Here is a 23,148-nt window from a genome sequence, read left to right on the forward strand (position 1 = left end):
CCTTGTATGTGCAAACATACTTGGCAATAAAGCTCTTTCTGATCCTGATTTGTAAAAGGGTGTAGTAGTATTCACATCTTCATTTCGGAGCTTACAAGAATACTGCATTGTGAGATCACAAATATCAAAATGAAGATCACAACTGTCTTTTTTGACTAAACTGTTGATTCTTCAGAAAACATTTTTACATAAATAGCAGTACGACCTGGAATGATGCGCAAACATACTGCAGATACTACTATGTTGACCAGTCTACTGTCAGCAGTCCAGAACTTCGAACACTCTCTAATCATCTTGAAGAGTTATATATATGACCATTATTCAATTGGACTGTAAACAGATAAAAACCTAACTATGTGGAAATGGTCTGCAGGCGAGAAGGCAACAAAAATAGGGAATGCGCCAATAAAGAACCAACTGCAGATCACGATAAATGTGTTTTTACTCAAAATTTGTATGATAATGATTGCACTTGGACTTTACCATTTTATTGTATGGAGGATTAGGAGCTGATCCTGATCAAACAGGGAATCACATGGGAAGAAGCACTGGAGTACTGCGGACAACACTACATTGATCTGGCCATTCTGAGCTCAGAGGAGATAATGGCAGATGCAAATATTTCTAGCGCTGAAGCTCAGACAGATATTGTTTGGATTGGTTTGTGTATTTTCTATCAGACCACTAGTTCTGGGTAAATGGAGAGGATCTTCAATATAAGGCCTGCTGTGTGGAGGGAGAGCTCCAGTGCCCTGCTATGAATCAGCGCTGTGGAGTTTATCATAGACAAGAGAAAGTCTGGAAAACTGAAGACTGTGAGAGGAAGCTCAAATTTTCAGGAAATTGAATGGTAAAAAATCAGATAACTGGGTGACTACAGCATCTATAATAGTTTCATAATAAAAGAAGTCATTGCCAAAAAAAAAGGAGTTTATTTGATAAGATTTTATCTTCTTAACATGATGATAATAAAATCATAATTATGCTATAGGTAAGGTTTTTAATAGACAATAACACTATTTTTATAGTATTTTATTACAATAAATTTGATACACATCAGTTGGTTCTTTTCTCAGTTCATCAGTTGGCGAACGTACTTTAGTACAGTATGTTGAATCATCCTTAAATTTAGCAAATTAGTAAGTGCATCTCTCAAAACAATTTAAACAAACAGCAGCACACCATAGATTGCTTTCAAATTCCTTGTTCACAATGTCCAAAATAAATATATTAAATCATTAGCTTATTTATATTAGTTTTATATTTATGTCAAGGAAAATCAGTGCCATCAGAATTACAAATCATTGTGTTATTGTTCATAAACAAGAACAACAAGATTATCGTCACATGTCAGTGTTTCCTGATGCGAACTATGCCAAACACTGAAATAAAACTGCTGCTACAACTGACAACAATATTTTTTTAGTGATTTAGTTACTAATGTTACACATACCCAGCAATTAGAAGACATGTATTTGTACTTCTTTTATAAAAAATCAAAGCACAGAGATCTTTTTTAAACATACCACAGATATATTTTTTATTTCATATTCTTGCTTGGACATGAAAATGTGCACAAAAGTGGGAAATGGTCTGCTAAAAGGTTTTGTGAATACTTAAAGGATGCAAATAAAAATTAATAATTTGGATTTGAAACTTTCAAGTACAGTGAGTAAACATCCGAGTTTATACATCCTTGTCATGGTGTGTACCAGACAGTCTAACAATACAATTGTTTAACTAATTTAACCATTTTTTTACTTTCTTCTTCAAATAGACAATTAAGCAAGATATTTTGTATGCAAAAAATAGATATCAATGAATGGATCATGAAAATCACCAGCCATAAGCCCTGGTCCACACAACCTTCTTCTTGAACTCAGGAGTGGTTCTCAGAGCCATCAATGAAGCTAATAGAGATGAAAACAAATCAGTCAAACCAGATGTTTTACTGTAGTCAAAATTTTTGCATTTGCAAATTGTTTTACAATTCCCTACTTCCAATTATCTCGTTGTGAAATCAACATTCTTCTTTAACCATTATGAGAAAAACATTAAGCATAATACATTTTGACAATCAACAACTTAAGTATCTCACCTTTGGCTATGCAGATGGCAGTCTTGGAGAAGCCCTTCCCAGGATGTTCGATGATACTGAAGAGCCAGTCAATGAACTGCAAGAAAAAACATTATGCAACATGTTAAACGTTCTTAACCCATCATGAAATCCTGCTGCTTGTTGAGACAAGTAATAGCAAACCTAAGCAATCATATCACACTTTCAAGTATTTTACTGCAGGACAGAACAAGGCATTTCTTTATCCTCACTCATGGTCATCTATATTTATGTGAATGAAACTTGTGACAAAACAAATGAGGAAAAGATTTTTGTAAATAGTGACTTGGTTTATTCCTCACACAAAGGTATGGTAGCGTTTTAATAAAGTCCACAAGTCATAAGGGTTGTCAAAAACATAAGTAAAATAACATGCAGTAAGAATATATAGTTAAAGAATCTTACTCAGAAATTCAGATTCAACAAACTTTCCTTAGAACATAATCATAATGTAAATAAATGAATGTCTTTAACTGTAAACACCATAAGACAATACATACTTTCTGTAATTGAGACTTCCACGGCTCTTTGGCAAGTAGTTTCTTAATACTGGATGGAATTCCAATTAAGCATGATGCCACTGACAGCTCAGTGGAGGCAGGGCTGACAAAGAGATCACTGACCAGTCCTAATTTCTGAGAGGACTGTCGCCAGGGAAACCACTGGGCTCTGATTCCAACAAGAAGAGGTGCACAATGGTCAGCCCAAGACACCACTGCTGCAGCAAACACATTCAGCAGAAAATCTGTGCCCTGCAAACAAAAAGGTATTATTATTGTATGATGAAGAGAATTTTTGCTCCCTGCTTATGCTGATGTGTTTTTACCAATAAATATATTTTGTTGTATATCTTTAGACCTACAGTATGGTAAACAATATAACTTACCGGATAGCACTGAGTGCAGCTAACTCTAAAAATCACAAACCTCTATAACATTGACACATTTCACGGAGGGAGATCCATATGCAACATTTCTGATATGGCCCATTAGCTCTAACAGCCACTCCATTCTCTTAGAGACACCTGAAAAATAAACAAAACGTTAACTTCTGAAACAACATTATTATCTAGAAAGGGGTACATCATTTTAAATAGATAGCAACTCTTAGCACCAAAATATGCACTAACTTCCACATTATTGTATTTTTAGTATAATTGGCTACCTGTATTGGCACTCGAGGCAAAGCGTGACTGGTGGAGGGCCTGCAGAAGAAGCCAGCTGATTCGTTCTTTATTCCCCACTTGAAGAATGGTACTGATGACATCATTAAGGCCAAGGAGAGGGACTCTCCCTTTAGAAGTCAAGTAGGACAGGATGAAAGTTGTTTTTTCCAAATTAGCCTGTAGAGGGGGTCCAAGGACAGGAAAGAAACTAAAGGGCTGGTTTTGTGTCGTGCATTTGGTTTACATGATTACATATACAGTACGATCAAATATATATGTATTTTAATCTGTTTTATAAATGTACAAATATCATGATTTAACATGAGAAAAGTATAATGTCACTAAAATGGATATACCTCAGTTACGTTGACAAGGCGGTCGATCTCTGTGTCACTTAGTTCAAATAGACACAAACATATTTCTTCATACAGGTCCCCTTCCCCAGCCTGCACACACAAAAACGACACACTCAAAATATTTTTTGGTAGTATTATGACTGAAAAATATGGTACAACAACAAATTTTGCTTAATGTTCCCAGTTTAGGTTATATAATTGCTCCTTACACAATATAACTAATATTAGGATATATAAGGATATACCTGTATTTTATCAGGTAATTGGTTGTAGATCTTTTCGGTAGTGGAGCACAGGCTGCTCCAGCAGCTCTGAGGAGGGTTGGGAACAGCCAAAGCTTTGGACAGGCCACGCAGGATGGAGAGGCAGAGGGGCATCCGGTGGGGACGTGTGTCTGCCTCAAACTGCTGGACTGCCAGGCAGTCCAAATACACTTGCAGTTTTTCTTCAGCTACATGTTTCATCCAGCAGCACAAACACTCGTAGAGATAAGCTCTTGTGCGGAGCTATGATACAAAGTGTATAAAATATTACTCATTTTGTTTCCTAATAAATAGTATCATCACTAACTAACTTAATGTTTACAAAAAAAGTAGGCTTATGTCTTCAGAGGGCTAGCTCGGAGTGTCAAAATTATTCATTTTCGTGTTTTAACATATTTAACATGGAAAAAGAATACCATACACTCAGGCTATGAACAAGGGGTGGCACAATCCAAATGCTGAGGAAAATTGAAGCACTTTGGGAGGTCTGGGCCTGAATGCTGGCTAACTCCAAACAATGATGTTGGACCTCTTCACCTGCAGAAGGAACATTCGACCAAAATTGAGAAAATGAACAACTTTCATTGTACTAATACCCTCTTCACTTGTCGAGTACAGCAGTAAACCAAAAAGCTATGTGTTACAGTGACTTAATCATGCTCAGGCACTGAAACTAGGACTGCAAAATTATGACAAAAATTGTAGTCGATTATTCCCCTGAATATTGTCATAGTGATTATTAGATTTAACACTTAAGTACTACATGTTTTGAAATGTTTTACAACTGTCTGGAAAGCAGCTGAATGCAATTATTATTTATATAAGAAGGTCAAACTAATCAAACTGTGTTCCTTAAATATTTTATTACTGTTGTATTGTCTCAGAGGTCAAATGCATATTGACTTAAATAAATAAATAAATCTTCATTATTCATTCAAAAGCATCAGTTAATTTTTTTACATCCACTTAAATTGAAATTCATGTGGCACATCATTTGGCACAAATATCATTTTCATCATAAACAAGTTTAATCATACAAAGACCATAATGTGTTGGGTATGACTGATGATCATCGGACACAAAAGCGTGAGCTGCTGAGGTGGTTGGAAAAAATGTTGATACATTTAAGCTAATGAAACTACAGCAGTAAAATATGCATTTTGAAGATGTTTCCTTACTTCATAACTTGAACACAGCTTGCATTTAAACATATGATGAAGCGATGAACACAGATAACTATCACACCCAGCTTAAAGTGACAAGATCAATATAATACAACTTTTTTTTATAACATTTAAAAAATCATTAAAATAATAATAATTAACTCACCAAAACTGAGTCTCATTAGTGGGGAGAGAACTGCATTCCAGTTGATTGGAGGAAACTGGACATTTGCACCAACAGTGGCTAATGCTGCCATCGCTGTCTTTACGAAATGTGGAGGATTAAACTCTGGCCCTGGACAGAATCTGGACGTTAGAATGATCTTAAAACAATCTCAACAGATTTAAAATACATTTGATAATGCTATAGACTATGAATAATAGTTGTGAATTGTGGCTGTGCATTTAAACTATAACAGGCACACATACACTGTAATTAAGCTGTAGTCAACTAAACTTAATTTAATGTCCAATCTATTTGATTTGAGAAAATTAAAAGTTATCTCAACTTCAGTAAATAAAAAGATAAGATTTTTTTTATAAATAAATAAAACAATCATTGGGTAATTTTTTGCATTTCAATGTTATATTCAAAAGAAAAGCTGTAAAACAGTGTAAACCTGTACACTAGGATAGGCTCTCGATTTTTTTTCTTTTAACACGTTTCTTTGTATTTTGGCCAATAACAAGTTAGAATATAATGAAAACGTATAATTATTAAATTATATTTAAATTGTATCAGTAACTCCCTGCACCCCTAAAAATAAAAGAACATCACTGACAAAAATGTTTTCTCATTAAAAACCTATATACCATTATTTCGATAGACCTGACATAAAAGTACTAATTAAAATGTAATTAATATTCACAGGAATGCTGGAAGGTAAAGAACCCGACGAGGTAATCACAAAATTAAATGAACCTTTCCTCCCTGCTTCAATGATAAAGTCGACACATGCCCGGATGACACTTTTCTCTGTAAGATATCCAAATTCCTGAGGAACTGTAAGGAGCATGAAAAATGTTTTAATAAATTATTTTTATGTCATTACAATATATCACTAATAATAATATTATTATTCAAAAAATAAGTATACTGTAGTTTCACCTGCGATTCGACTGTGGCCGCTGCACATGTTTGCCAGATGCAGGTGTCCGAGCAGACAGGCCCCATTTGACTGCAGACCAATCGTTCCAGAGAAGGTGATGATCTAGTATAATTGATAACTTGACATTAATCAAAGTTTTGTTTTATTATTGGTTATTACATGTTTACATTGCCTCACTTACCTGTGTGATAGCTCGGATAACCTCGTTCAGTCTGCTCCGCTGTTGTGAAGACTGCTCTGATTCGCACTTCCCCTAATGAGGGTGAGAACAGACTTTCTGAAGCTCAAAAACATTTGCTTTTATACAATTTACAGACACTTATCCAAAGGGTCAGTAAATAAAGACAAAACTACACATTTGTATTTTTCATATGTCCTTTTTAACATATTGCTTAAACTCTACCGTACAAATTCAAGTTGCAAACCAATTACTTGACTAAATACCAAAACGAATTGAGTATGGACTTAGATTGACCTCATGTTTATTTAAACTGCCCAGCAATATTACTTTTTTAACTGTCATATTACAGTCTACATTTGCAATCTCCTGGAGTTAAACTTTATTTAAACTACACAGAGTGTAAGATTTCTATTCAAGTGTACAAGCAGCTCTAGGTTGATGAGATTTAATCAAGTTGTTTTTTAAGCAAAAAAGGCACAAGCTAAATGAACTACATTCAAGATTTTAACTCAGGCGTAATCACAAGAATAAATCTTATGATGTAGGTTTTTAAATACTCTAAAATGTGTTTAAAGTGTTTATTCGGTGACATTAAGTTGCTTAAAGACGCATTTACACAGATCTTTTCATCTGAGGGGAGGCAGAGTAATCCGAGATATTCACAAGGCTCCAATTCGAGAGAAAATCCTTCCAGACTGCGGTCAAGTCCCACCGTTACTATGGCGACTCTTCCTGGCCACCTTTCAAATACGGTGACATTTGCATTTAAAAAGGCGAGACAGCATTCAGCTGTATATGTGTGTGTGTGTGTGTATAAGTGTCAGGAAAGTGGGTGGGCATGGGAGAGTGTAATCTGCCACAAAAAAATATCCTGGCACAGATGTGGGGTGAAAAAAGCGCATTGTCTATAAGAAACTGGCATTTAACTGACATACATTAAGGCACTTCAACATTATGTTATATTTGTAGGCTAGTTAATGAGAAAGCAGTCTTACGTTTCTTATAAAAATAAGATAGGTACGTACTGCAAAGATGTATTGCTCTACTAATGTGCAATATTTACAGACATGTACAAAGGATGCAAAGGTATATTTCAGAGTTTTTGAGTAATCTTTTTTCAATCACTAATAAAATTATTAGCTTAATAATTAGAACAAGAGCTACAACCAGCACCACGGGGCCAAGCCCCCGAAAGCGCACCGCAGAGCCAAGAGAGCGGAAAATGGCATAAACGTAAAAAAACGGAACGCATGTGAGAAACAGCCAGTTCAGGAAGAACAGGCAAGAATGAAATGCAGACCCTACACAAAAACACTCAACACGCTCCACACTGGATTTGAACCCACAACCTCAAAGACTCGAGGCCACCGGCCCATCGTGATGCGCCATTAGACCGCACACTCAGTTACTGTCGGGTCCCGTAGAAGCACAGAGCCACAGCAGGACAAAATAGCATGAGCATGGGAAACAAATAGGTGAGACTGAGATCAAATTGGTGACTTCATTTACAAGTACAACAAATGCACTAGGAGAGATTCGACCCCCCACAACCTCTGATACACCAGGCATGCGGTTCAGCAAACCACGCCATGGAGCTTGTACAAAGTGTCATAGTTCCTGAGGACATGTGTGAGATCTGCAAGTAGAGAAGATGTTGAAATATGCTGTTTTAGAGCAGAAATAAAACAAATACTATGTATTTGAGAAACAGAGGCATAGGTGGGAATGAACTCAAGAAGACCATTTTGCATAGTAGTTTGCAAAATGTTACTCAGTATAGTTCAATACGAGAACGCCAAAATTATTTTGTGTCAGGTCTGTACAGCCCAAAGACGACAATTGGTGACAATTTCTAGGACTAGAACTGATAAAACGCAATACTGTACTTTTCAAGATGGCCGCTACTGTAATGGGCGGAGTCTTAATGTAACATGTGGAATGCCATGAGCGTGTGGAGTGCATGACATGTGCCGAGTAGAATTACAGTGGATCAATGGGTTCAAAAGTTACAGCCGTTTGAAAAGTGCATATTTGAGCTGCTGGTGGCGCTCTAGAGTGAGTGATAGAGACTAATTCGCTCTCTGTTGTTCGTTCATGACAGTTCACTGTGCATTAACAAAATGTTAACAGATACAACTTTCGATTTTACAAATTTTAAAGCAAATGTTAAAATTAAAATAAATTAATTTCAATAAACACTGCAGAAGTATTGTTGATTGTTGGGTTCACGTAAACTAAGCGTTTTGGAAACAAATCTATTATTTGTTCAATAAAATTTTCAAACCCCTGCTTCACATGTTAAATTACCTGAATTAGAGCCGCCTCAGATCCAACCAAAGCAACCAGCCCATTGAGGGCAGATAGCCTCTGCATTGTGGGACATCCCTAAGAGAGATAAAAATTTAGTTTACTGTATAGCTTCTTTCTCAAGGTGAGATGTTGTGTGGATGTCTGGACATTATAAAGCAAAACGTAGGTAATTAATTTAAAATATCAGGCAAAAACAACCCTGATAAACAGCCCTTCATTTACTATAATCCACTGCAAGAGAAATAAACGGTGTCAGTTCCTTGACCCTTTTTGTTTCACAGGCTTATAACAAAAGTGTCATGATTGTGGATAGAGTGACATTTTTAAAGTGTGCATTTAATAACAATAATGAATATGTTTAGATCAATACAATTTCATGTTGAGGTATAAAATATTTTACTGTTGTGGGAAAAGTGTGTTATTCTTTTAACTACACATTACTTCTGCCAGTAGTATTTTGGTCCAGGCCGCTAACAGACGAGGTTGGATGTCAACAGCTTTACCATGACCACAAGAAGAGAGACCATTAACCATCAGCCCCAATGCCAAGGCAAAGCCTGGTGTCTAAACAGGACACAAAATATTAAGTGTATTAGTATGAATTCCTTTTCCATCGCAAAGCCAAACTAGAAGTGCAAGACCCGCTTAATCAAAGAAGACCATTCTAAATATAAAGTTCAGCCTTTATGCATTATTCTTCTGGTAGTTTATATGAGAGCATCTCAGCTCTCACCTGTTGACTTTCCTCTGCCAGAGAGCGAAGTATGTTCATGGTTTCCTCTGCCTTACTGGCCTCAATAATTCCTGAGCTAAATGCTGATACTCCAACACACCCCACAGAAAAGGCCAAAACCTGACAAAACACACAAGTAATGCTTGGATGAATAAAAGTGAATGCCACCAAAACTAAACGCAGATGCATGGCCGATTTTTTTTATTATTAGTCAATTCGCTTGCCATTGGCAGTTAAGGCAAATAAGTTATGGGACTGACCTCTTGTTGCACGCGGCTCATACTGCTGCTGTCGTGAAAGGTCTGAAGGAGTCTGTCCAATTTAAGAGACACACAGCAACGATCATGTTCAGATTGACTGCTGCTGCTGAGTGAACTCAGGACCAACCCAACACCTAACACGCAACCAGCGCTATGACACAGAGAAAGATACAACTTTTTGGTACAACATACAATTTTATCAGTTACAGATCGGATGCAACATATTAATTTAATGCTGGAGATGACGAACATCACCAACTTAAAGGAGCGAGTCTTTTGCTATTTTTGAGGCTGTGATTAAGTTTTTTGGGATGTTGAAAAATGGGATCGCGGATAATGGGACCTTTAAAGGGATAGTTTCCCCAAATTTAAATTCTGTCATTATTTACTCACCCGCAAGTTGTTCAAAACTTGTATACATTTCTTTGCTCTGATGAACACAGAGACGGATATTGGGAAGAATGCTTGTAACCAAACAGATCTCACCCCCATTGAGTGCCATAGTAGGGAAAATAAATACTATGGGAGTCAATGGGGGATGAGATCTGTTTGACATCTCTCTTTGTGTTTAGCAGAACATTGAAATTCATATAGATTTGGAACAATCTGAGGTTGAGTAAATTATAAAACATTTTAATTTTGGGATGAACGGTCCCTTTAATATATAGTACGCTTCAAATACACTGAAATCCGAAATAAGAAAGGTCACATTGTACAAAATCTTGAATTATTACAAAGAGATCCTTGCTGACAATTAAATGTTGAATACATTTTTGCAGAAAGACAGTGTTATACAGTAGTTTTGTTTGATTCATGTCACAGTGAAAGCATGGAAAACCCCACTTTTTCTTTGTTTAAGTGCTGAAGTTAGGTCCCCGGTGCATCTAACAACCCAGAAAACTTGAAAAATAAGAACCCAGTAAGTTTGTTTTGGTGTGCCTTTCCCTGCATGGATGTGAGAAATCGAGCCGTTCAGATTTCGCTCAAATTATGACGTCCAAAGCGGATTTTATTATAATGTTACCGCCCCTTAATCTACATAGTTCCACCCACCACGCTTCACCATTTTTGGCGACAGCAGTGTACGTCATGGCTAAAGTTTGTGGATAACATGCAATGTAGTCGATGCACAGAGTCTTAACCTGGGAAGAGACAGTAGCGGATTTATTTTATTTTTAGTGGAAATCCATCAGAAGCCCTACGTAAAAACCTGCTTGTTTGATCGAATCACTTCAAGCCGGATTGCTTTTCAACCTGGGACAGTACAAGCAGGATTAGCTTCAAAGTTATTCCTCAAGAGGGATCAAGACCGACTGAACGAGACAAAACTGCCGATATAATTAATATTTATCAACAGTCTGAATTGACGTAAATATAGGAGGATAACGTTAGCATATGATTACGAAGGGAAAGCCAGTGGTAAACTTACTGTATATAAGTGCAGATGGACACATGGGGTGTAGCTGTATGAATGTTAATACATTATGTGTGTTAATATGTTTAGCTGCGGCAAGCTGTTTGTTTTGCTAATGAACAGGGGTGAACACTGGGGTTAGTTTCGTTTTAAACATCTCAAATCATTCGTGCTTCGACTGAAAAATCTGTCACAGCCATCTAGCTCAGACGTTGTGTATGTAACGTTATAACCTGTCAATGACAAGCGCCACAATCCATATAATTCCGCTGAGATCTGCAGTGGATACCCTGGATTTAAGGTAATCACACACACAGAAAGTAAGCACATTAGGATGCGCTGTTTGCTGTGACTGATTTTTTTGTCTCTGGACGAACGATTTGAGAAGTTTAAGACGAAACTAACCGTAGAGGTATTCGGGAAATATCATTTAGCTAAACCATTGCCATGGCAGTACTACACTTGTGTTGTGTTGACACGCCGGACAGAAGGGAGGTGGGGTTCGCTGTAAGTCAATATCAGTTAAAGAGACATGCACCAAAACGGGTTGCTGTGAGCATAAGACCCTAATAAATCATACCAACTTGTTGAAAGTGGTTTAATCACAATAAACATTGAATAATACAAAGAAATGTTCTCTTTGCCCAGAGACACAGAGACAATAATTAGAATATTTGAAATATTTACAAATGGTTTTAAAATATATCTTCATTGGGTCAATTTCAGATCACTTCCTTTTAAAAAAAAGTTGTTATGTATTAACACAACCTTGGTCAGTTTGCCATTTCAGACACTGCCCTGGTTATCACAAATCATCAATTAGCTTAAGCAATTACATTAAGACATGACAGACTAACTTGTATTCCAAATGTGTTTTGAAGCAGCAAGCTTCCAACAGTTGAAAATGCTCCATCAACAGCTCTGTTACTGACCGCCCAGATATATCACTGAAATAAAAGTGGATATACATGAAAACATTAAAAGAAAACAGTTAGCAATAGACCTTTATATAAGACGTGCGGGCCTGGGGCCCGTTTCAGAAAGCAGGGTAAGTGCAAACTCAGAGTAAATCAACCCCAGAAAACGGAATACACAGGGTTTTTGGTTTCAGAACGCGATGTATGTCAAACCCGCGACCGCGGAGTAAGTCAAGCCCATTTCAGAAATCGAGGTATCTTATACTCAGAGTGAGTAACCAGAGTAACATACTCCGTGAACCTAACCTGGTCGGGAGCAGGTTTTATTCCACAAACCCAGGGTTTGTTAAAATCTCCGCCCCCTTTTCGAATTTAGTCGAACCTCTCTATTTAGCTCTATTTAGTCACACAGAACTTAAAATGGCATGTCCGTTTATTCAGGAACCCATAGAAGAGGAAGCTGCATTAATTCGCAGAGAATTATATTTATGTCGGGAGAGAATTGTGAGGCCCCGTTTGGACGTTTTATCTTAACTTTTAAGGCCAGTTTAATTAAATAAATGGTCTGTTTAATATTGTTGTATACAATTTTTAGAATGAGTCCTGTAGTTTTGTCGCATTTAAAGGACCCAGTCTTTGGCTATGTTTTTTTTTTGGTGTTTAACAATGGATGTTCATTTTTCAAATAAAAAAAAGCTTCATGTTTCACATATTCATCACTGTCCCTCTCTAACAAAACGACTGGATTTCTCCCGGTCTATATAAAGTACCTCCTTCCGAAACGCTCTGATTGGTAAAGCTGACCAGGTCTTTCGTGATTGGCTTCTCATGCTGTTGTGATTGGTCAGTGCCCCTCTCAGTGCATGTGTATTCATAAACTTTGGCTTATAGCAATAAACAGTTACAATGGCGTCAACTTCATTTTATCAGTTAAAAACATGCGGATTGATCGAAGTGTAACGGAGGTCTATAAGTGCATGAGCAACCGTAATCTTTGTTAGAGATCGTAAATTGATTTCCTACTATGATGAGGTTAATTACACCGGACTGAATGGCGTCAGATAGGTTATATTAATTAACACTAATAACAGAAGCGTTAGTTTTGCTTTTTATATTGGACCAGAGTTGGATAGTAAAACAAGCAGATTGACCAGGAGACATTTGCAAGCAGGACTTCAATGGATGTTTCATAGACGTGTTTAAGAGGTATGCGCACACACACACAATATCCGTGTATTGCACAGCACAGCTTTCACAGCCAATGTAAAAGTCATGGAAGCTGTTATTTGACTGTTGGTTATCTTAGAATGTGTGTAGCGGAATTCTTATTACCAGGTGTAGGACTGTGCTGAAAGTGAAAGTTGTTTAGCGCGTAGCTCAGTCAAATGTCTAAGATCTCTGATAATCGAACACTACTCCAGCGGCTCTTCCACTTCTCTAAGAGAGCTCAGCCCTTTCTGAAATATTCCTGTGGGTGGAGGTTATTAAAAGCCCTCGGAATGGTGACATCATGTACCCGGGAAGTGGAGGGCTGTAGTCCAGTCCAGCCATTCTCTGTAGTCCTTGAAAAGCGAATTCTGTTAAAGACAATATCTCACTTGGCACTGAACTTTGAGCTTGATCATTTTGCAGGTTTTATTTATGCTCTAACAGCAACATTACACACTAACTAAAGGTTGAAAAAATGGGATCGCGGGGAATGTGCTTTTAGTAGAGTAGGCGGGGCGAGACCGTGATTCGAATCTCGTAGGAGATAGGGAGCATATAAAAGGAATGAGCGACCGGACCGTCGAGGAGAGAGGACCGGGCTCGAACTTATGTTAAGTTTATATTTATGTTCTTGTGTTTTGTATTTATGTTTTGTTCGCCGGCGGTCGTCCGTGAGGGGCCGCCGGCTGTTATTATTTCTGTTATAAAATGTTTAAATGTTTGCCAGTTCCCGCCTCCTTCCTTCCCTTTTATGGAGATGTATTACAGTGCTCTTTAAAGAAACCGTATGGGACATTGATATCTCGCTGTTGAGCTTGGTGTCGAAGTCTAAATACAAAATATTGGAGAGACAATTTAGCCAAGTAACGGTTCTTCTCGGTCTCTTCTGCTTGTTTTCAGAAATAATCTGCAGGCACTCTAATGTGTACCGGAAGTTAAGGGCAGTCCACAAACATGCTCTTGCTCAGTTAATGTTGTTGCTCTGAATCTGTCTATAAGCACTCTGTGATGTTGATACAGTAGAAACTACAATGAATAAAAAAAAATTAAATATACAAGTGGTCTCTCAAAATGTTATGTTTTTATCTCTGTTATTTCAGTGAAGAGTCCTGTTTTTTAAATTCTTGGATTCTGTTCAACCCATATGTCAGAATTTACTATTTAGTACTTTTTAGTTCTTCAGAACTGAACGCCACTCCAATGTTTTTTTTTTTAACTCGGAAGCTTGTAAATGCCTACAATTAACCGTTAACATTTACTTCAGAACATATAAATTGAATCAATGAGGCAATGATTAAACATGTTAAGCAAATGTTGGCAGGAATAGGTTTGCAAAACACAGTAATTGATCCTCCCAGCTGATAATTCTGCACCTGCGTGTTGTTTCTTTACACAGTCATCTGAGAAATATTCATATAGTAGCTTGGTGATGTCAAACACAATAACCAACATCCAACTTGGATTGATATGCAGTGCAAGTTCCAGCTGCAACAATAAGTCAAACGATTATATTGTTATGAGAATATCTCACCTGACTTTTTCATTTTGCAGGCAAGCTAGAAACATGCCCAAAGCCAGCCCGCTGTGGAACTGAACCGCCTGAGATTCATCTGCAGTGGGCGAGCCAGGGAGCCCCGCCGCCAGAGTGCTCAGTACAGCAGGCACACTCTCCCTGCGTGACATCACCAGCACGGGCACCAGCAATGCCAGGCCCAAAGCGGCACATGATCGGGCGATCACACTAGCCGTGTTCTCCCCCGAATATGAGCGCTAACAGTGTGCGGGACACAAATTTGTATCACGTTAGTACTTAAACAAAGGGATTAAAGGGATAGTTCACCCAAAAATAAAAATTCTGCCATTTGAAGGTGGGGTGGTTGATTTGGAAAGGTGTTAAATTTAGCCTGCTGGCATTGAATTATAATCCCACCCTGCATGCCAGAGATTCTCAACCGGTGGGCCTCGGAGCGCCATCTGGTGGCCCGTATAGGCAGTGGTAGACTACCGCCAAATTAATTTGTATTTATTTTTAAATTGACACATTTTGTTATTTTTTAAAGATTTAATAAGTCTCATGAATTTACATGTTTAAGAAACACTAAAGTTGAATCAAGATCTAAAAATCTAAACGTGTTAGCTCAATCTGACGTTGTGACATGATTTGTGTTGCAACATTCAAATATTAATTACGTTACAGTAAATTATGTTACTGTAAAATGGATATTTAACTGAAAAGAAAACCAGATATTGGAGACAGTCCTTTGCAAGCAAAAGCGTTGAAGTGTGTGGTGAGAAAATATGACACAGAATACATTTAATATGGTTTTATAAGGGCAGGTACTAAGACTAAGCCGAAGGCACAGTGTAATGAATGTGAAGAAATTTTGTCAAACGAGGCGCTAAAACCATCAAAGCTACAGAGACATTTGAACACTGCACACCCGGGCTGTGCTGAGAAGCCAAAATAATATTTTCTAAGGGAAAAAATACGCTTTTCAGGCTCAATAAAAAGTCATATTATTGTTAACAACACAATCAAAAGTCACATTGAAATCTAGCTATATGGTGTCTGCTCGTGTTGCTCATATTAAGAAAGCCTTTGCAATCGCTGAGGAACATATTTTGCCAAGTGCTGTGGATATGTGTCGAGAGTTCATGGGTGACGCAGCTGCAACCAAAAATCGGTCAGTGAAACTTTCCGATGACACCGTGGCTAGAAGAATTGTTGACATGAGCGATGACATTAAATGCCAACTCGTTGCACAAGAAAAGTCAAGCCCATATTTCACTATACAGCTGGATGAGTCGACGGACATAAGCAACACCACGTTACTGTTAGTTTTTGTCAGGTACTGCATGGACAGTAATATTTGAAAACATCACAGTGTCGTTAAACAAATCCAGGAGCGAACGCAAGAAGAAAAGTGGACGCACTGTTTCTTGCACAAGGAAAGTCTAGCAACAAAGCAGATGTCACCAGAACTGCATGAGGAAATGAACATTGGTGTTAAAACTGTTAACTATATTAAGACAAATGCAATCAACTTTCCTGTAGCTCAGTGGTAAGGGCATTGCGTTACCAACACAATGTTGTGGGATCGATCCAAGGGGATTGCACATATCTATGTATAAATGTATAGGATAATGCAATGTAAATCGCTTTGGATAAAAGTGTCTGCCAAATGCATAAATGTAAATGTGAAGACTATACCTCTTGATTGCTATCTGGATGTGAAAAGTTCCCTTTCTGTCGTTCTTTTGCGATGTCTACCTCAAGTGTCTGGGCGTCCAGCACGCTGAGGCTGCATTTGTGGACACATCTTGCCGCACTGCGAGCGGATGGTCATTCAGACATTGCGGTCACGGGTGGCATTCTTCTTCAGAGAACCAGCCACCACCTCGATAGCTTCCCGGGCAGTGACGACAGTAGCCAAGGCCCTGCCGTCCGCTAGTGCGAGCAGCGAGGGTGATTAAGGGGACTTCTGTGAGCGTCAATCCGTCAGCCAAGCGCTCGCGGATCGCTCAACATCCCGTCACACTCATCTGATCGTACCCAAGAAGGCGGCTCCCTTCCGCCTGGATCCTCAGTCACGTATCCGGATTGCCTTGTCTTGCCTTGCAGTTCCCTCCCAAGGGAGGACGAGCTCAGGAGGAAGCTGATTTCGAGATGTTAGCCATGTTATCCCAGGCCGCCGTGAGCATTGGGTTGCAGTGCACTGCACTGCCTTTCCCCCAATGCTCGCGGTTGGACACATGGTACTTGGGGTCTGAGCGCGGTACGAGACCCAGCCCCGGTTCCATTCTTGCATGACAATCTGAGAAAGACCTGGAACGCCCCCTTTTCGGTTCGTCTGGTTTGGGGCAGCTAAAAGCTACGTTGACGTGCCCCAGGTGGAACGTGCACCTGTTCCACCAGATGGCGAGGTCGACCTAGACTCCTGTCCCGGGCATGTAGGACTTCGGCATCTCTGGTGTCGAAAGCTTATAATGCTGCGGGTCAAGCTGCCTCCTCTCTCCACGCCATGGCCATCCTGCAGGTCAACCAGGCCAACGCGTTGAAAGAGCTCTCCAAGGGTAAGACTGACCCACTGACCCCCCACCAGACGGCCCCCCGGAAGATGACGCCAAAGAGGAAACCTCCACCCTATCAGCAGCCGTCGCAGAAACAGAAACGGTCCTGACGGAAAGACACCAGGGAGATTACCACCATCGTGGCCGATCCCAGCCATGACATTGCTGGCTGGTCGATCAGGGACGGTTCCTGCCCCGTCTCAACATCATCTAGGTCCTTCCGGGGGCCTAGCGCCCACATTCTTACAAAAAGAGTTTCAGATCTCCCTGTGTGTTTCTTACAGCCGCTCTCACCCTCTTCGAGACGGTGTTCGGCAAACCGACGTTGCGTCAAGGCGAAACGCGATGTCGAGTATACTCATCAGTTCTCATCACCCTCAAATCGACGGTGCATTGAGCTGCTTCGCCAGGCAGGAACAGCAAAGCCGATCTCCTCCCCGGGGGCCTCCCCACAGCGGGGGATCCGCACTGCTGGCCATCAAACCACCTCCCACGGGGGAGATGAAGCAGATCGTACCCCTAGTCCCCCTATCACGGTCCATGGGCACCTGGCTCGAGCTTCCCACACCGTCACGGTGGCTACGGCAAATGATCAGCAAATGATGATGAAAATTGTAAAAAGCTACATGCCCAAAGTTCCCACCACTTCTTTTCGGAACCAGGTGGTGAACTTGCAGGCGCTCCCCACTGGGGAGGAAGACCCAACCCCATCCGTGTTGTGTCCAGTAAGCGCACTGCGACTCTACTTGGACCACACGCAGCGCTTCAGGAGCTCTGATAAGCTCTTTGTCTGTTATGCAGGCTAGCAGAAGGGGAGGGCTGTCTCCAAACAGAGAGTAGCGCACTGGATTGTGGAGGCAGTCACGACGGCGTACCAGTCTCAGAATCGCCCGTGCCCACTGTCAGTGAGAGCTTACTCCACCCGGGGTGTAGCCTCCTCGTGGGCAATGGTGCAGGGCGCCTCTCTGGCAGACATCTACAGATGTCTTATGTTTCTAAAGAAGTTTTACAACCTCTGCATTGAACCGGTGTCAGCCCGCGTCTTGCATGGCAGAACGTGTAGAACCGGCAGCCTTTCAATGGGTGGGTCCATCGATCACTAAGCAAGCACCTCCTGCAGGCGGGCTGGACAGAGCAGCCCTGCCCATTAGGCCGGGTACCTTTTGAGTTATCCAAACATAGCTCTCATGCTACCGGACGTTGTAACTCCCCCACTCGGGCACGTCCGTCCGATGTATCCTCATGTTTGGTTCCCACCTTGGTAACCCATAACCTCCACAGGTGGACCTCCACCTCGCCGCAAACTACCTCAGTCCACATATTTTCTCCCATGAGCTCTCCCCTGACGGTGAGACAATGAGGGTGTCTACACTAGAACTCCTCCCGAGGGTAGAAAGTGGTCTCTGTAGTGCGTTCCATTTGAGGAGTGCACTTTCCCAGTGGCCTTGCGGCACCGCAACAGCTTCTTGCTGTTAGAGAAACTAATGCCGCCACCCGTGAGGACCGAAGGTAGAGGCTTCCCACCTTTTCTAAAAACTCCGGGACCCTCTGTCCACCTATCCACTTGAAGATTACAAATTTCTCAAAGTGCTCACGTGTCAGTCCTGTCACTGTCGTTTCGCTGAGATTGTAATACGGCACAGCGTTGTAGCAAGTTTTAATAGGAACCCCATCTGTCGGTTCGACACAACATCGAGAGACTGACAGAGAGAGAACGTCTTGGTTACGGATGTAACCTCAGTTCCCTGATGGAGGGAACGAGTCGTTGTGTCCTTCTTGCCTCAAACACGTGCCGACCGCTACAGCAGTCATGAGAGGCTCTCAGGCTCCACAGAACTAAAAGTGAAGTACTGCAGCACCGAATGAATTATACCCGGATATCGGGGGGGCGGAGTCCGGCATGGAAATTGCATTGGCCAATTTCATTGGCCTGTTTCAAAACCAGTCGAAGCGATAGGTTCTCAAGGGCGAACCCCATCTGTCGGTTCGACACAACGTTTGTTCCCTCCATCAGGGAACTGAGGTTACATCCGTAACCAAGACGATTTCCAACCAACATTACAAAAAATGTTTCTGGACAGGATCACCCTTTAATCACCCACGAGTTGTTCTAAATCTGTATACATATATTTGGAAGAATACTTGGGGAAAAACATGTTTATACCTAATTTTTTTATGTTGTGTTAAACCCAATAGAAAGATTTTCTGAAGAACGGTGAACAGCACACAGTTCTGTGGCACTTTTGCAGCCATTGTCATTTTTCCTACTATGGTAGACATTGGGGTCCAAGAACTGTTTGGCTACAAGCATTCGTCCAAATATCTTTCTCTGTTCAACCAAACAAAGAAATGTATACTGATTTGGAAAAATAGAGGGTGAGTAATTCATGACAGAATTTTTATCTTTGGTTGAACTGTCCCTTTAAACATGCAATAAAATAATATGGCATAGCAAATACAAGTCACAAAGAACTGTAATGAGATTAACACAAGTTACAATAAGAATGTTATACAGTGTTTTACTTTAATATTTTAATGGTTTACACTGCAACAATATATGAACAGTAAACTGTATGTTACACAACAGCATAAACTGATATATACAGTACACATGGTTTAGGGGAGTTAGAACTCACATGAATGAACCAGGGGAAGATCTGTCCTTTAGAGTTACTGTTACTGCTAACAATGCTTAGTAGTGTGTCAATAACCATCGACAGCCAATGAGTTGTGGGAAGGATGTCTGGGCCCACCTAAGGAATGGAAAGTTATTACTAAAAATTAAGGTATTCTAAAAAAAAAAGGATCAGAAAACAAGACTTCACAATGGCTCTGTCACAAGATCATAAACCTTAGATCAAGGAACATAGATTCCTCACCTCAAACCCACTTTCAGATTGTGTAGGTAGGTTGCTCTCATATCTGGTTAAGACAACAGCCAGGCCACTCAGTGCCAGGATGGAATTACCCTGAACAACAGGACTATCTCTGTAGAAATATAATGTTAATCTTTGTGAATTAGTTTGTGTGTTCATTAATTCATTAAGAAATGTTCCATACTGTGATGAACAGCGAACACAATGAAAATATATTTATAGTAAGTTGCTCACTTGGTAGCAGACTTGACCACATCAGTCAGCTGGTCTCTGACCCTGAGAAAAGTCAGAATATTAGAGAGAGACAAAGTATGAGAGAGGTTAAAAAGGATCTTGAGACTGAAAAGGAGACCTTTTCCTCTCCTCAGGCAATGATTTAAAATCCTGGGAAAACTCACACAGTTACTACATACAGTAATTTGAGATCTGTCTGAGTTATCTTTTTTGGGGGGAAAAAAACCTGAAACAAAATTGCAATGTTTGAAAAATGTAACAAAACAATATAACCTTTGTACAAATTGTCAGCCTTTCTCCAAAGCAGGGAAAATATGGATAATTTGATTTCACACAAAATTTGACTTTTGGGGAGTCCTACAATAGTGTATGCTTGCTGTCATTCTCAGAGTCTCGATTCTCAAACATTTTCCCCAAGGGTGTTTGAGGTCATAAACACTTCTGACAACATTGGACATTTACATTTGGGCATAATCCTGTAATCCTAAAACCCCAATGTTCTTTTACTAATCATCCCAGCAAGCTTTTGGCCATGTGATAACACATGGACTGCCCCAAGAACAAGAGGGAGAACAGCTGTATTACACAAAGACGGCGGAATACAACTAGAACCCATGATGCCATGTGGAGCAGAGTTCTGGCTATTGGCTACCATCTGAACCTGCTTGCACATCAATCAATGGCTGACAGGAGGTCAAAATGGCCTCATGAGGATTGAGTTATAGTCTTCTAGGAGACGGCACAGTTATGTGATAGGGCATAATAAGAGGAGAGACCACTTGAACAGTACGAACAATAACAGTCTATAGACGGTACAAGATTTATTTTGAATGATTATATAAAATGGTGTAATGGTGATGTGCACCCATTTGTTTGTGACAATGAAAAGCTATTGAAAGGGGGCTGACATCTGTAACCGCTTTCTGCAAACCATTGTACAGTATAGCACTAAGCTTTTGTTTATTTAAACAACTAAATATACAAAAATAAGCCACTTTATGTCAAATTTATATACACTGGCATCAAAATATATTTTGACACCATATTTAAAAGAATATAAATGTCAGTGTAAAAACATTAAATTGAGATTCTACAAAAAAAAGCTAGATCACATTTTTAATTGATGTATGAAGTCAATTCCCCCCTGTTCCCCCACCATGTATCTTAAAAGAACATTCCACTTTTTTGGGAAATATGCTCATTTTCCAACTCCCCAAGAGTTAATAAATTGAGTTTCACCGTTTTGGAATGTATTCTGCCGATCTCCGGGTCTGGAACTTTAGCATAGATCATTGAATCCAATCAGACCAGTGGCATCGCGTTCAAAAATGACCAAAGAGTTTAGATTTTTTTTCTAGTTAAAATTTGACTCTTCTGTAGTTATATCATGTTCTAAGAAAATAAAATAAAATGAAAAGTTGCGATTTTCTAGGCCGGTTTGATTAGGAACTATACGCCCATTGCATCGTAATATTCAAGAAAGTTTGCTGACGTAACATACGCAGAGGCACGTGCCCTACGCCGTAGCCTGACGCTCACTGTCGCTACCCGATCCGTCCCGAAAACACAATTTGTACCGCGCATGATGCACAATGAAGCGAGTAAACTAAACTGTTCAAGCGTCCAACTACGCGCGAATAGCGCGATTCATTCGCGCTTGGTCTGAACACATCATAAGTCACAGCTCAATCACTCACTCATCTATTCATATACTTAAATTGCTGATTGATGAAAATGGCATTGACCTTTAGGCATTGTATATCAATACTGTATGCATTGATGATACAGTAATTTTCAATAAAGAGTTTATAAAAAAAATATTTCCGGTATGGAGCGAGTTGTGTCAAAGTACTTTTTTTTTAAACTGCCGTTAATTGTTTCGGCCGGAAATAGACGCACTTTCACGCGGAACAAAACTTGTTTCCGGGACGGATCGGGTAGCGACACGCACCTCTCCAAAAATGTAACAACGCATCAACTCAAAGCGGACCCTACGTGCAACGCAAGCGCTAGGATTGGTCTGCTTGAACCCCTCCCTCAGGTAAAAAAAAATCTGCGATAGAGTCATGTTTACTCAAACCCATTTCCGAATGAATTATCCATGTAAAATATTTGTGATTCTGTATTAAATACCTTAAATCTTCAACAAAAGTGACTGTTTACTTGCCGCGATCAATGCTAATGCTTCTCAAACGAGTTGCTTATTCTTCGGATCTTGTCTTTGTTACACAACCAACGCGCTCATGTTCACTAACGCCTAGTGGTCACTGACGCCTAGTGGTCATTGCCTTTTCGACATGGACAATGACGTAAAAGTATAAATGAAATCCGACACGTAGGCTACGGCGTAGAGGATACGGCGTAGGTCCTACGCAGAACAAAAAATCGGTCATAACTTCAGTCAACATATACAAGTTACCTAGCTTGGGACTAATCTCAGGCGCTGCATGATAACACTGCTACTGCTGCCGCCATGTTATGGCAGCCAACTTCCTTGATTATTACGCCGGAATAGGAGTATAGTTCCTAATCAAATCGGCCTAGAAAATCGCACGATATAAATACAGAAGAGTCAAGTTACTAAAAATATCAAATCTCTTTGGACATCTTTGAAGGCGATGCTACTGGTCTAATTGGATTGAAGGATCTATGCTAAGCTTTGCTTAAAGTGCTATGCAGAATACATTACAAAACTGTAAAACTCAACTTATTAACTCCTGTGGAGTTGTAAAATGAGTGGAAAAAGTGGAATGTTCCTTTGATAACATTTT

General features: G+C 39.8%; 1 protein-coding gene across 4 annotated transcripts in view; it reads right to left on the reverse strand.

Moving 5' to 3' along the window:
- Positions 1-1,017: 1,017 nt before the first annotated feature.
- focad (focadhesin) overlaps positions 1,018-23,148 on the reverse strand; it is a 69,501-nt gene continuing 47,370 nt past the window's right edge. For 2 of the 4 annotated variants that reach the window (XM_056744111.1, XM_056744117.1), the window contains exons 24-44: positions 20,378-20,419; positions 20,147-20,255; positions 19,904-20,020; positions 14,728-14,966; positions 11,928-12,017; positions 9,657-9,807; positions 9,397-9,516; positions 9,105-9,227; positions 8,661-8,738; positions 6,354-6,425; positions 6,172-6,274; positions 5,986-6,066; positions 5,230-5,358; positions 4,322-4,437; positions 3,883-4,143; positions 3,638-3,727; positions 3,281-3,458; positions 3,043-3,140; positions 2,617-2,868; positions 2,099-2,174; positions 1,018-1,910 (exon numbers count right to left, since the gene is read on the reverse strand). In XM_056744111.1, coding sequence (XP_056600089.1) covers positions 1,837-1,910; positions 2,099-2,174; positions 2,617-2,868; positions 3,043-3,140; positions 3,281-3,458; positions 3,638-3,727; positions 3,883-4,143; positions 4,322-4,437; positions 5,230-5,358; positions 5,986-6,066; positions 6,172-6,274; positions 6,354-6,425; positions 8,661-8,738; positions 9,105-9,227; positions 9,397-9,516; positions 9,657-9,807; positions 11,928-12,017; positions 14,728-14,966; positions 19,904-20,020; positions 20,147-20,255; positions 20,378-20,419 — 2,599 coding nt within the window. In that variant the 3' untranslated portion in view covers positions 1,018-1,836. The remainder of the gene's footprint in view (positions 1,911-2,098; positions 2,175-2,616; positions 2,869-3,042; positions 3,141-3,280; positions 3,459-3,637; positions 3,728-3,882; positions 4,144-4,321; positions 4,438-5,229; positions 5,359-5,985; positions 6,067-6,171; positions 6,275-6,353; positions 6,426-8,660; positions 8,739-9,104; positions 9,228-9,396; positions 9,517-9,656; positions 9,808-11,927; positions 12,018-14,727; positions 14,967-19,903; positions 20,021-20,146; positions 20,256-20,377; positions 20,420-23,148) is intronic. The other 2 variants (XM_056744123.1, XM_056744133.1) reach the window with 2 other exon arrangements.

This window comes from Triplophysa dalaica, chromosome 1, assembly GCF_015846415.1.
Source record: "Triplophysa dalaica isolate WHDGS20190420 chromosome 1, ASM1584641v1, whole genome shotgun sequence".
NCBI classification, from domain to species: Eukaryota; Metazoa; Chordata; class Actinopteri; order Cypriniformes; family Nemacheilidae; genus Triplophysa; species Triplophysa dalaica.